The sequence below is a fragment of the Coenobita brevimanus genome, chromosome 110, assembly GCF_032717465.1.
Source record: "Coenobita brevimanus isolate Jiangsu-jjx chromosome 110, ASM3271746v2, whole genome shotgun sequence".
NCBI classification, from domain to species: Eukaryota; Metazoa; Arthropoda; class Malacostraca; order Decapoda; family Coenobitidae; genus Coenobita; species Coenobita brevimanus.
The window spans coordinates 2,548,083-2,561,141 of record NC_137063.1 but is presented as its reverse complement, the minus strand read 5'-3'; the positions used below and the strand labels follow the sequence as shown (position 1 = coordinate 2,561,141).

The window sequence follows — 13,059 nt, the reverse complement described above, 5'->3', positions numbered from 1 at the left end:
GGAATGATGAGAGCTATTTAAATAATTGAGAAGTACCGTTACAGCAGCAGCCACACCGATTATTCAGTACAAGTATTTTGTTCCAATAAGAATCATCAGCATTTTATTTCAGAGATTGATATCATTTGTTTATTGTCATAAAAATGCTTGGAGAGGGGGAGAGGGAGGGCGAGGATAAGGATGAGATGGAGGGATGGAGTGGAGAGGTATATGAGAGAGGGGGATGTGAGCTGGGAACTAGGCAGTGAAGTGGCATTGGACAGTATGACATGGAGGTGATTTGTTTGTGGCCACCTCTTACAGGATTGAGGCATCTGGCAATAGATAGATTGATAGACCTTTCACTAGGTTTAGTATTACTAGAGACTTCTATACTGTGAACAGTAGATAAAACTTACAGTAGATGGAAAACAGCATTTACAGTAAACGGTTATCAGTTACTAATTGATATTTGTATTGACAAAGACTTGGGAAATTTCTGAATCATTAACAAATTAACCATTCTTGGAGATACGTCCTTTCCATGAAGTTATAATACCAATTGCTTTATCACATGCTTTAGTTTTAATTCCAGTGGAATCATTTATCCTTCCAGTGTTTTGTGTAAAACTTTTGGATTAAGTCCAGCATTGATGTACTGTAGGTTACATCCCCCTTTTTTACTCACACTACTGTGTCATGTAATGATCAGTAAGTTTATTAATGATAATGGAATTTTATTACTGACTTCTTTTAAGCCGCATATGATTGCTTTTTGTGATAATGTACAAGACGCAGAGTTACCTGTCTTGGAGAACCAGCAGTAACTCTTGGTTCACCATCACTAAAGCTGTAGAGTACTGTATTGTTCTGTGCCTGACTTAAAACATTTAACTTAACATACCTCACCTTGACTCAGTGATAGGTTGATGACCAATTTTCTAACATCTCAAACACCCTTTAGGCTTGCTGTGATAGCCATGGCAAATTTTGAAATAGCTTGCACATGATAATCTTGTAATATATGACTTGAATATATAAACAGATTAGCCAATGTTGACTAGCAAGAAAGGGGTGGGAGTATCAGTCTGAAGTAAGTCATTGTTCTGTATAATGGAGAACTCCCATTTAATATTTTTCAACCTGTTTAGATACTTCATCCATAACTTTAATTTTAAAAGTGCTTTAATCATCTTATTCTGTTTCACAGGGAACAAACGTATTAGCCGGATCGAGTTCCAGCACTTGCCTAGCACAGCTCGTGCTGATTTCAAGTTCACCCTACAGTTCAGAACAGTGGCCAACGACAGCTTGATATTCTACGCCTCAGACGCCAGCCATCGGGATTTTGTTGCTATGTATATCAAGGATGGCAAGGTGAGTTGTGACGGTAAAGTGGGATCAACTGGTATCATTTTACTGTTACTGTAGAATGAGAAAGCTTTATAGTTAAAGCTGATACGAGAAAGTGAAAGTGACTGAAATAATTTTTTGTACAGGTATTTCTTTTTAGTTCGTGAACTGTCACTTTCTGTTACATTGTATGTGAGTTTTGTGCTGTATTTACCACTGCCTCTGTCCTTCATCATCTGTCTCAGTCTTCTCTATAATTTTCTCCCTTCCTTCACCTTTGTTCCTGTAGGAAGGTAGATGGAACCCTCATTACAATACCACACAGGTGTTTGTAAATATGGAAGGGAACCATCTTAACCAAGTACAAGCAGTGCTCATTATATGTTGGTGATGTGTTCTAGGGTCTCACAACTTTTTGCAAGCAGCTGGCAGATCAGATTTATGCATCAAGGCAGCAGTGAAAGATTGATAGGCTTATTCCTGCAGAGTATCATAGACAACACAGCAAAAAAAAATAATAATAATGAAATAAATAAATGAATAAATAAAAAGAGTAACATCTAACAAAGAGTTCTGTAATGGTGAGGCCATGAATCCACACATTTCCAAAGTGAACAGACAGCAGCCACCACAGCACACTCAGATCATTGTTTATTATCAACACCTTCATAGCACCTTCTTCCATCCCTCTGACACTCTACGTTCCTATTCCTTTGTACATGCACCACACTTTTATCATTTTTATTTTTATTTATTTATTTTTCTTAATGTGTCTGACTCTGAGCCTAGGCTTCTCAGCCTGCTCCCAAGGCCCAGTAGTCATCCTACATACCATGCACCTCTACATGTCACCACTTCAGCACTAACACCCACCGTCCATATAGAATACATTCTAGGGCTGTCTCATACAGGACTGGTGTATTGGTATTAGCGGGGGTATTTTTACAACATGTCAGCAGGTCTTCTGGTAGATTAGTAAAGTCTGATTTTGTATAAAATTCAAATCTTTGAACTGTTCCTTCTCCCAGCGGGATTTGAAACTGGATTCAGTAGAACTGCAGGCCACCTCTCTACCAATTGAGCCACCGCCTCCCCCAGTAAATTCAAACTCCCCCACCAGTTCAAGTCTCTCTCCATTCGCCATCATATCACACTGAGAGCTGCCTCCTCTCTCAGTAACCATCACATTCGTTTATCAGCATTCAAAACATGACACTCACAGACACACAAACCCTGCGCCAGTCTGCTAAGCTCCTGTCCGCTATCAGCAGTGAACTTAATATCATATGATGTTCACTGCTTGTACAGTTTATGTGTGTGTGTGTGTCTGTGGTAGGTGGGGGCGCTCACCATCCACTCACTCGATGTAGTGCTGCTGTTGGGTGTCAGCCCTTTCCTCTCCTCCATCCTTCTTTCCTTCCATCCTCTTGTGTCTTTCTTTCCTTCATTCTTGTCTTGTCCTTCTGCCTACGGGTGACTTTATACACTCCCTCTTCTGTCTCTCTTTCCTTCATTCTTTCCTCTTCCTTCTGCCTGTGGGTGACTCTACACTCAGTGACAAGCCAAATGGTTTCATGTACACCAGGAAACCATTTACTTCGCTGGGTGGTAACCATATTACCAAATTTTGGCGCCTGGTGGTTTAGTGGGTAATTATTGCACTCCAATCGGATTTTGCCGGTGAAGGTTTCTATCCGAGGGATGGTTGGGGTTGATTGCTCATGTAATGCCACTCAGGGATTAGTGAGGCTGGTCACTCTCATCTTATATGTCAGGACCAACTGCCTAGCCCCAGGCTTCTACGCCCCTCATAGGGCAATGGAGGATTGGATGGTGGATGAATGGATGGATGTGTGTGTGTGTGTGTGTGTGTGTGTGTGTGTGTGTGTGTGTGTGTGTGTGTGTCTGTGTGCAACCATGCATGCATGCATGCACCTGCATGTTTGTGTGTTGTATTCAGAGTTGGATGTGCAGTTATATGGAATGTTTTAAGATTTAGAAGCTGCACCTGATTTATTAAATAACCTCATCTCTTACAGGTTGTGTTCAGTTTTAATCCTGGTGGCACATCAGTAGTGATGAGGACACAGGAGTCTTTCAATAACGGGCAATGGCACAGCATCATAGCAGAGCGTCAGGGAGATCATGGTGTCCTTTATGTTGATGGTTTCAAGAAGGCTAATTCTACTGTGTCAGGAGACTCAAGATTCCTGGATCTGCAGGTTAGGATACCTGGCTTACCAAGAAACCAAAATGGTTTATGTTTGTACAAAGTTTTATTATTGCAATACAGTTTGCTGTGTTAGGTATAAATTATGTAAGAGGTGCCCACACTGAGGTGTGGAAAGTGTTTGAGTGAGCAGAGTGTGTTCAGGTCAGGTAGCTTTTGATGAAAATAATGTTAGAGATAGTCGTTGTTATTCAGTCACCATTTTCGACTGTAGTCACTCCTTTTGCTCTGGTTGAAGTGATTTTCATTTTATTGTTCTTTCTGCAAAAATCAAATAAGCAAGTTACAACTTATGACTCACAAAAAGGTCTAATTTGCATGTTTTGCCTGTGGTAGCAGTAGTACTGGATATCACCAGACAAAGTTAGTCACATATTCTCTCTTATAAAATCAGTATCTCTGAATCAGTTTTAATTATGTATAGTGAGTGGCAAATTCTATGCTTTTTTCAATGTCCAATTAAATGAAATACTCCAAAAATTCCTGGCTTAATAAGTTCAATGCTTTGACAATTGTAAGAATACTTAATTTATATAAATATTGATGAGTTTTGCGATTCTGTTTCACTTGACCATATTCATTTTTCATGAGGGTTTTGAAAAAGTGAAGTTCACATCAATAAGGTCAATAGTTTTGAAAAATTGTACAAATAGAGACAGCTGCGATTTACACCCGTTGGTATGGAAAGCAAACTTTGACTGTATAAGTTTCTCAAACATTGGTTTAGATTCTCCAGAAGTATCGTTTCGTTTCGTTTCGTTTTTAAAGGCTCCAACATGCTTGCATTTGTCGGCCTTGGTCACCTAATGGCGGCTCTCCATGCTGCACAATCCATTGCAGCCTCCCTGTTCAGTCCCTTAACCCTAAGGTCACACTTAATGACCTCGTCCCATGTCTTTCTCAGTGTACCCCTCATAACCCCACCCCCAGTATTAACACTTCTCACCTTCCTCACCCAGTTATCATCCCTCATCCTCTCCACATGTCCAAACCACCTCAATCTACTTCTCCTTAAACATTTCAGGCAGATGATAACACTTGCTTGTCTTATCACAGGCACCATATTACTACGGAGGGATTAACCCAGATGCAGCAGAAATGGTGCGGCCTAACACGGAGGGGACAGATATCTCTTTCAATGGTTGTCTAAGGCAGCTACGCATGAACAACCAGCGCATGTCAGGAGAACACGTAGCCTACGCAGTTGTACCGTGCTCAGATAACGTAGAACCAGGGATCTTCTTTAAGCCAGGGCCCCGAGCCCATGTCATTTTGTGTATGTATTTAAATCCTCTTCATCGTAACCATATTTCTTAATAACTAGTATTAACCCCTTCAGTCCAGCAATGCATTTCTTAATTTGTTCTTACTACGTGTATCTCTATATGATTTTCTTCACCATAGGGTAGACTTTTCACAGTGGATGGTGGTAGATATAGTGTTCATTACCCTTATCATTGCTTGATGTCTCCCTTGAGCCAAATAAAATTGTTTAATGGTAGCAAAAATAATAGATAAAAAAACCTCCTCAGAGTGAAAGGGCTAAAATTTGAAAATACCCTAATAGAGAAATACTATATTGTAATGATTATGCAGCATTTACTGACATACTATAATGGAAAGTTCAAAGTTATAGGACCCCCTGGAAGTGCCATGTCATAGAAATAATCTCAACTGAAATTTTCCAGGTTCAGGAGCTCAAGAATTAATATAGATACATTTAAATTTCAGTCACATTATATCAGGAAGCACATGAATACAGTAGATTCCTAGCTTAGTGAACTGAGGAAGACAAAATGGAGTCAGTTAATTGCAGTGTGGTTGGCCTTTTGTTGATTAACGTTGCACTTTGTTCACTGACAGTAGCTACAGCATTTGATTATTATTATTATCATTCTATTCATTGGCTCTTCTCTCTGTTTACTGACTTTTTTCTCTTTTATTAGATTGCATCATAGTATGGAGTCCTACTGTTGCCTTAGGTTCTTTCTTTCTTTCAAATATTTGTCAGTTTAGTGGCATTCCTTTATTTTGTGAATTCACTTCAAACTTGACCCATTTGTTCCTTGTGTTTATACCCTGAGACACCATTTTTCACTTTTTGGAAACAGTCTTATTGGGTTTATGGTCAAACCATACAAACACTCAAATTTTGGAACCTTATTTTCTTATGTGTTCATTATTGATCATTGCAATTTACACAGAAGTATGTCAGTGTATTATAGATATGTGGAGACTCCTGTATTCCTTTGGGAGTGTTGGCAATCTTTAATTGACACTGCGCTCCCTGTCAACAGTGAAGCGATTCAGTGTTGGGCGAGTGTTTGAGATGACAATGGATATCAAGCCGCGAAAGAACAGTGGTGTGATCGCATCAGTCCATGGTCGGCGAGACTTTGTTCTACTGGAGCTCAGAAACGGAACACTGAAGTTGAGTGTGGACAACGGCAAAGGCATCATGAGTGTCCAGTACAAGCCACCATCACCATGGTCCTTCTGTGATGGACAGTGGCATTCAGTTAAGTGTAAGTACCTCATCTCATAAGTCTGTATACAGTAGAACCCCATAATTGCCAAACTCATAATGACTTCACTAATTAGTGAGTTCTACCTAAAATAAAAATACAGTAGTCGGAAAAATACAGAAAGCAAACTGGAGGAATATGAATTGAATTGGTAAGATCTTTCTGCTGAAAGTTCAAAGCATATTTAGTGCTCATTCTTTTGTTCGCTTTTGTGTGTATATGTGTGAGAGAGAGTACTGATGCAGACAGTAATGTATTCCATTAACCCTTTAATAACCCTCGGCATTGAACAACCCTTTACAGTACCGGTGTCAGTGACATCGAGTTAGCATGAGCTAGGAAAGATTTAGTAAGTGGAAGAATGATATAGGGTATGAGAGTTTGAGATTAAACATGAATAACACAGAATGGTGATATACTGTATAGGGCTGGTGAAGGTACTATACTGGCATAGCAGAAAGAGAATGGTCATATGCAGTTTGCCACAAGGGTGCAGTATTTTATGCAGTGTTTGTAATAAATGGATGTGCAAAAAATGTAGTGATATTAGAGGTAGGCTGCAAAACAGTGCTGATTTTGAGTGTGTGGTATGTAAAGGTGGGCAGACAAAAGGAGAGAGGTGGGAAAGGATTAATCTTGCTGGAGTATTTCTTTAGCGTGTGGAGTTTTGTTATTTGGGGGCATGATATGTGTTGAAGATGGGGCTGGTGCAAGCTCAGTAGCAAGGGTAAGGAGTGGATGGGATAAGTTCAGGGAGCTGTTACCTCTCCCAACATTGCGAATGAGAAGGCTGTCCCTCTGTGCTAAAGGGTCCTCATATGCAGCACGTGTTAGGAGTGTCATGCTGTACAGTAGCTGGGCAGTAGAGGTGGATATTCATAGGCTCAAGTGTTCAGAGATGAGATTGATCATATGGGTGTGTTGTGCTTCTTTGATTGACAGGCTCGGGGTGTTAGGATTGTGAATGTAGAGTGAGGGGTTAGGATTGTGAATGTAGAGTTGAGAGGAAGAATAGAATTGACTGTATTAATTGTGATTAGAAGGGACGGATTGAGATGGTTTGGGTGTGTGGAGAGGATGGAGAATGATGGCTGAGTGCGTAGGGTGGGAGGGTTGCACATTGAGAGTGGAGTTGCAAGAGACAGACCAAAAAAGACGTGGAATGAGGTAACAGAGTGTGACTTCAGGGATAAGGGACCAAATAGAGAGGTTGTTAGAGATCAAACAGCTTGGAGAGATGCCATAAAGTGACCAAGAGAGATGCCAATGTATACAGTTGTGTTGAGGCTTTTATAAATACTATAAAAGGAATCAAAATGAAATAAGCGTGAATGCCAGGTCATAAGCTTTTATCACGCATTGCATCACTCACCACTGTCAGCATGTCAGAATAGAGCCAAGGCCAGAACAGTATTCCAGTGTACAGCAGTACCTCGTTATTCAGTGAACTGTTATGCAATGAATCACATTTATGGTGATAAAATGCCAGGACCTTTTTTGGATATGCAACCGTATTTTTGCATATACAGTACGATCATTATGGTCCTATACGATGCCCTGCTGGTTAATGTATGATCACTATTTTCACTTGTATGATCACCGACATGGAAGCTTGGAGTCATTTGTTTGTTCTGATATGGCCTTTGAACTTGGTCACTATTGGGTATGGTGGTGTCATTGGTGGAACAGTAGTGTAGTGTAAGAGTTTAGGCAGCAATTGAAGTGAAATAACTACCAGTTCAGGTGGATTAGAAACTTGTTTTTAGACTTTGTTGGATGAGTGACTCTTGACCAAAAACATATCCCCATTGAACAACCCTTGTTATAATTGACTTGACATGTGATAAATCATTATGTGAGGGGTTTGTCCATGCACATCATCATAAAATGAGGGCATGCTGTAGAAGAAATTGGTGAATTTAGTAATGTTTGAAATGCTTCCTGAGGCATTAGTATTAAATTTTTGTGGTATTTCAAGGATAATAGTACTTGAGGACACTACCCCTCCTCCCCTTACCGTGGTAACCCCACCACCAGCTCTGCTCAAATAAGTTCGCATGTTCTTTTTCCTATAAATTTTCATTAAGTGGTCTGATATTGCCTTATCTTTTTTTGTATACAGGTAACTTAAACTTCCTGAAAATATAAAATGGTAGGTTTGGCCATGTGGAGAGAATGGAGAGGGAGGGGAAGGCCAAGGATGAGATGGAGGGATGGAGTGGAGAGGTATATGAGACAAGAGGGTGTGAAGTGGGAGCAGGGCAGTGAAATGGCGGGGGACAAGGTGATGTGGAGGCAATTTGTTTGTGGCCACCCCATAGAAGGGATTAAGGGATCTGGCAATAGATAGATAGATAGTATGGTGAAATCCAAAGATGGCAGTCAAATGAATCTCTGAATGAGCTGGCTAATTTACATCGATATACATATACTGTTTATTATTTATGATTCTCCTATTTGTATTATGTGTATGGAACCAGTTTAGTGTGAATGATATGAACCCATTGCATTTTCCCCCAAATTAGCATATAAAAATGTAATCACAGAAGTCAGTTATTAATACTCTGCTGTTCTTTCCCTCTGCCCTGCTTTTTCCTGTCCTGTTTCTCTGCTGTTTGTTCTCTGTTTCTTATCATACATGTTCATTGGATGCATTGCACATTATGTCTCTACCTTGGTTTATGTTGATATGCTTTTAATTTGCCTGCATTTCCTGCCCTTGGTTTATGTTGCTATGCTCAAAATTTTCTACCCTTGGTTTGTGGTGTTATGGCTTGAATTTGCCTGCATTCCCTGTCCTTTGTTTTATGCTGTGCTTTGAATTTGCCTGCATTCCCTGCCCATGGTTTCTGTTGCTGTGCTTTGTACTTGCTTGCATTCCCTACCCTTTGTTACTGTTGCTCTGCTGTGAATTTGCCTGCATTCCTTACCCTGTGTTTGTGTTGCTGTCCTTTGGCTGTACATCCATTCCCTGCCCTTTGCCTGCTTTTATTTGTCTATTCTGCTTTGTCCTGTCTTCTTCGTGAGCTTTCATACTTTCTTGCATTGTTTTTCCCTTCTGTGCTCTTTCTTGCTGCACATTACTCCGTCTCTCTATACCCCTACAATCTTCAATTTGCTTTGCCATGTCTCACCCTGCCTCGCTGGGTACTTGTCTGCTCCGCCCTATCCATCCCTTCACCAGTGATCAAGAACAAGAATATTGCCATTCTGGTGGTGGATGACATCACCACCAATCCAGCAACTGGGAAAGTTGGTGCAACTTCCACAGACACCAGGAATCCACTCTTCCTGGGCTCACAACCACTGTTGAACAAGCGACGGGGAGATGCCACAACTGAAAAGTATGTTGGCTGCATCCGCAACGTCATGGTCAATAAGGAAGTAATTAATCTTGCGTATGCTACGTATGTTGGGGAAGTGGATGCAGGTGCTTGCCCAACAAATTAATTGTGATGGAAATGTGATGCCATTGTGTGCGAGGTCACCATCAGTTTATCTTTTGAGAGAACTTGAAAGTAAATACTGTACAGTAGTATTTTAATTATTTTGAAGATTGAATTTTACATGTAGTGTTGAGTGAAAAACATCCAGAACTATTTCCGTTATTAATATTTTCACTGTACACATTAAATTGATCTGATGGTACTAAATACTAATGCTGTATTAATCATGGCAGTTGTATTTTCCCAGCAACTGTTGTAGATGAAAAATATCCACCCTACCTAAGGTTTGTTTACCTAGTTAAATTACTGTACTGTGAATGATATTGAAACTAAAGGATTGCCAAGAGTACCCAAATTATTTGAGCACCAACCAGGAAGGAAGAAAGTTTAATAATGGGATCAGAGAAACCACACAAGCCTTCCACCATTACGGTACCTCGGCACTCTAGCAGTTGTCTTTCTTTGTCTGAGTGGATGATAATGAATTACAAAGTATGGATCTAAGAAGTAATGGTCCAAAGTTCAGGCGTTTTTCTTTCTTACAAAATATGAACCTGCTACTGTGCAAATTAGATTGTCAAGTTCCCTTAAAGAAACACTTCAAGGAAAAACTTCCCTTCACATTTCTTTGGTCTAACTTTTACATCTTAGAAGCTGACCAGTGTAGAGGTAACAGTGTTTTCATGTATTGCAACCTGCAGTGGAAGGGTTAAATCACATGAGCATTTTGTAATTCCTTTGTGTTCTGCATTTATTAGTTTCACTCAATTTATGTGATGAAATTTTGTAAATTTTGATTTGGCTTTGGTTTAACGTAATTTGGCTTTCATTTTTACATTCTCATAAACAGTTTGTTTCACCTATTATTGTAAATAAATTTCCAAAATTTTTTGTCAGCTGTTACTGTTACCACAATCTTTTTATATGTAAATAAGATTGTATGAAAAGTATTGAAAATTAAGAGTGGCCTATGGAAAGGAATTGTTTTTGTTGTGCAACAAAAAACTGAGAACACAGACGGTGCTGAATACTTACATCAGAAATTCATCCATCCATCCATCCATCATCCAATCCTTTGTCGCCCCATGAAGAGCGTAGGAACCTGTGGCTAGAGGCAAGTTGGTCCTGACACTTAAGATGTGGACCGAAAGACTTAGGACAAGGTCACAGAATGTGACATCAGAGATAAGGGGCCAAATAGGGAGGCTGCTAGAGATCAAGCAATGTGGAGAGCTACAGTTACGTGAACAAGGCAAACGCACACAAGCATGTTGGAGCCTTACGTATATGATACAATATGATTTCTTGGTCACTGTTATACCATGTTTTTGGCCCACATTGCATAGAGGGCCTGCAACTCTGGCCTCAGGTGTCATAGTGTACTGATAAATTCTTTCTGGCTCCCTGCTTCTGTTTATGATACTCACTTTTGTCACTTTTATTGTGGGCTTATGTGTATGCTATATTTTAACCAATGTTGAGTAGTTCAGTATGTTCAGTGCTTCAAAATATGAAGCTGGCCAACCAAACTTTGTGTCTGCTGCTCCTCCACATGTGATTACCTATAATGCACAGTTCTAATTGTCAGGAACAATTAATATAGTCCATGGTGTTCACCTTCATTTCCCTGCTAGAGCAGCCCAGGCCAACATGTTGTTTAGAGAACACAGCCTGCTGTTTTGGTTATTTGGTGTTAGTAGGGCTAGTAAATGGTGGCTGGGTAGAGGTGTCCCTTTACTGTCCCTGTTGCAGTTAGGACGAGTATACCTTCCAAACTGTATTCATGTACATTTTTATGACCAATATTTTATTACTAATCAGCCACATCATAAAACCCTACATTGTGATTTTTCAAGGTTACATGAATTATTAACCTCTGTGCATTGTATCTTGGCTGCCTCTGGGCCTTGATGTTAGCCACCATCCTGGTGTATTTACCATTCAGAGACCATGGAAGCCACCTCATTCAGGTTGATACTGGAGTGGGCAGGGTCACTTGTAAACAGAGCCACCCCCTATTTACCTGGAGGTTATTGACCTCAGTGGTCACTGCAGTGATGTCCTTTGGAACATTCAGCTGAGGCAGGAGGTTGATCAGAATGGCAACTGACAAAGTTACATGTCATTAACCATATTATTCAACACTTCACTTGATGATCCTCTCAGTCAAGAGGAGTTGTATACAGGTCACTAACTTAACATGCAGGGACTTTAGCATATGCCAGTCCAGACAGTTCCTTAAAGCTAATGAAAGGGCTACTGACCCATACCATATCCCCAATCTGGCTTATGTTCTGTGCACCATCCAAAGGTTACTAACTCTTTCAAATTAACTCAGATCCAAGCCCATGTACTTGGAGCCTTCAGATTTGGACCTATCACCATGGCCTTTATCATCATTAGCTATCATAGCACTGTACCAGCAGAGATTGGAAACCCATACTGTGATGAAAATGCAAATGTACCACTTCATCTACATGACTGGCATCAACATAAAATCACTTGTTTCAACATCTATATTTTATGGGGCAATACTTCTTCCCTATCACAGATGCATTATATTACTTTTGAGTCACTACAAGTCTTTTCAGCAAATCCAGGTGATGACACCTTACCAGGTATGTGAGCAGTAATTACTGCTCAGTTAACATCTGGCCATATCTTTGGAAGCCATGGTAGAAGTGGTTGACCTTTAACCTTCAATACTGACCAGTCACCATCTTCTAGCAATCCCAAAACTCAGGACTGTAGGTGACCATTGCAACTACTACATCAGTGCCCCTTGCTAGACCAGACAAAATGCTTTCTTTTCTTTGTTTGTGGACTTGCTTCTTCACCTGATATGGTCTAGGTCCTTTAATTATACCTACACAAGTTCTTGTTCCCCTCCTCTGCCCTACTTAGCTGGAAAGACACCAAAGGGATAGAAAAATGAAAGAGTCACATTTGGCACAACACAAAGAAGCACTACTTAAAGTACAGTTGGTTTGTTATCACCTGACAGAACTGGGCCTTCCCACAACCTGAATATGAAGGGTTGGAAGCAACATTCATGTGCCTTAGTTATGAGGTATGAATGTGTCTCTTTGGTTACTAGTCAAATTAACCCTCCTATGTAAGAACTGACAATCAGTGTTCAAAGTGGCTTCAGACCCTTGAATGTTTAGAACAAATGCAATACAGCATTTAGTGCACAATGTCTTGTCTGTTACTGTGTGATGTAGCAACCATCAGAGAATTCCGTTAAATTGTATTACCTGTACATGTAAATAATTCCTTTCATTTCTTGAATTTTGTTACATTACACGTTACAATGGGAATACTGTACACTCTTTAGATGAGGGCAACTTTATCTTTTTCTTGTTATCTCGTAGGCAATATGGAGGAGGGGGGAAGGGAGAACTTAAACAAAGATCCTCCTAAATTTGTGGAATACTGTAATCAATTTTGCACAGAGGATGGTGTCTGAATTAGTGTTAAACCAAGGATTTACTGGATGAATGCTGGCAAATCCACAGAACCATTA

The 13,059-nt window shown here is 40.1% G+C and overlaps 1 protein-coding gene across 1 annotated transcript in view; it reads left to right on the top strand.

Annotated features, from left to right (window-relative positions):
• LanA (laminin subunit alpha) overlaps positions 1–12,718 on the top strand; it is a 115,969-nt gene extending 103,251 nt beyond the window's left edge. Inside the window, exons 55-59 of the mRNA XM_080286082.1 lie at positions 1,190–1,356; positions 3,372–3,554; positions 4,619–4,838; positions 5,860–6,087; positions 9,272–12,718. Coding sequence (XP_080142208.1) covers positions 1,190–1,356; positions 3,372–3,554; positions 4,619–4,838; positions 5,860–6,087; positions 9,272–9,537 — 1,064 coding nt within the window. The 3' untranslated portion in view covers positions 9,538–12,718. The remainder of the gene's footprint in view (positions 1–1,189; positions 1,357–3,371; positions 3,555–4,618; positions 4,839–5,859; positions 6,088–9,271) is intronic.
• Positions 12,719–13,059: the final 341 nt, after the last annotated feature.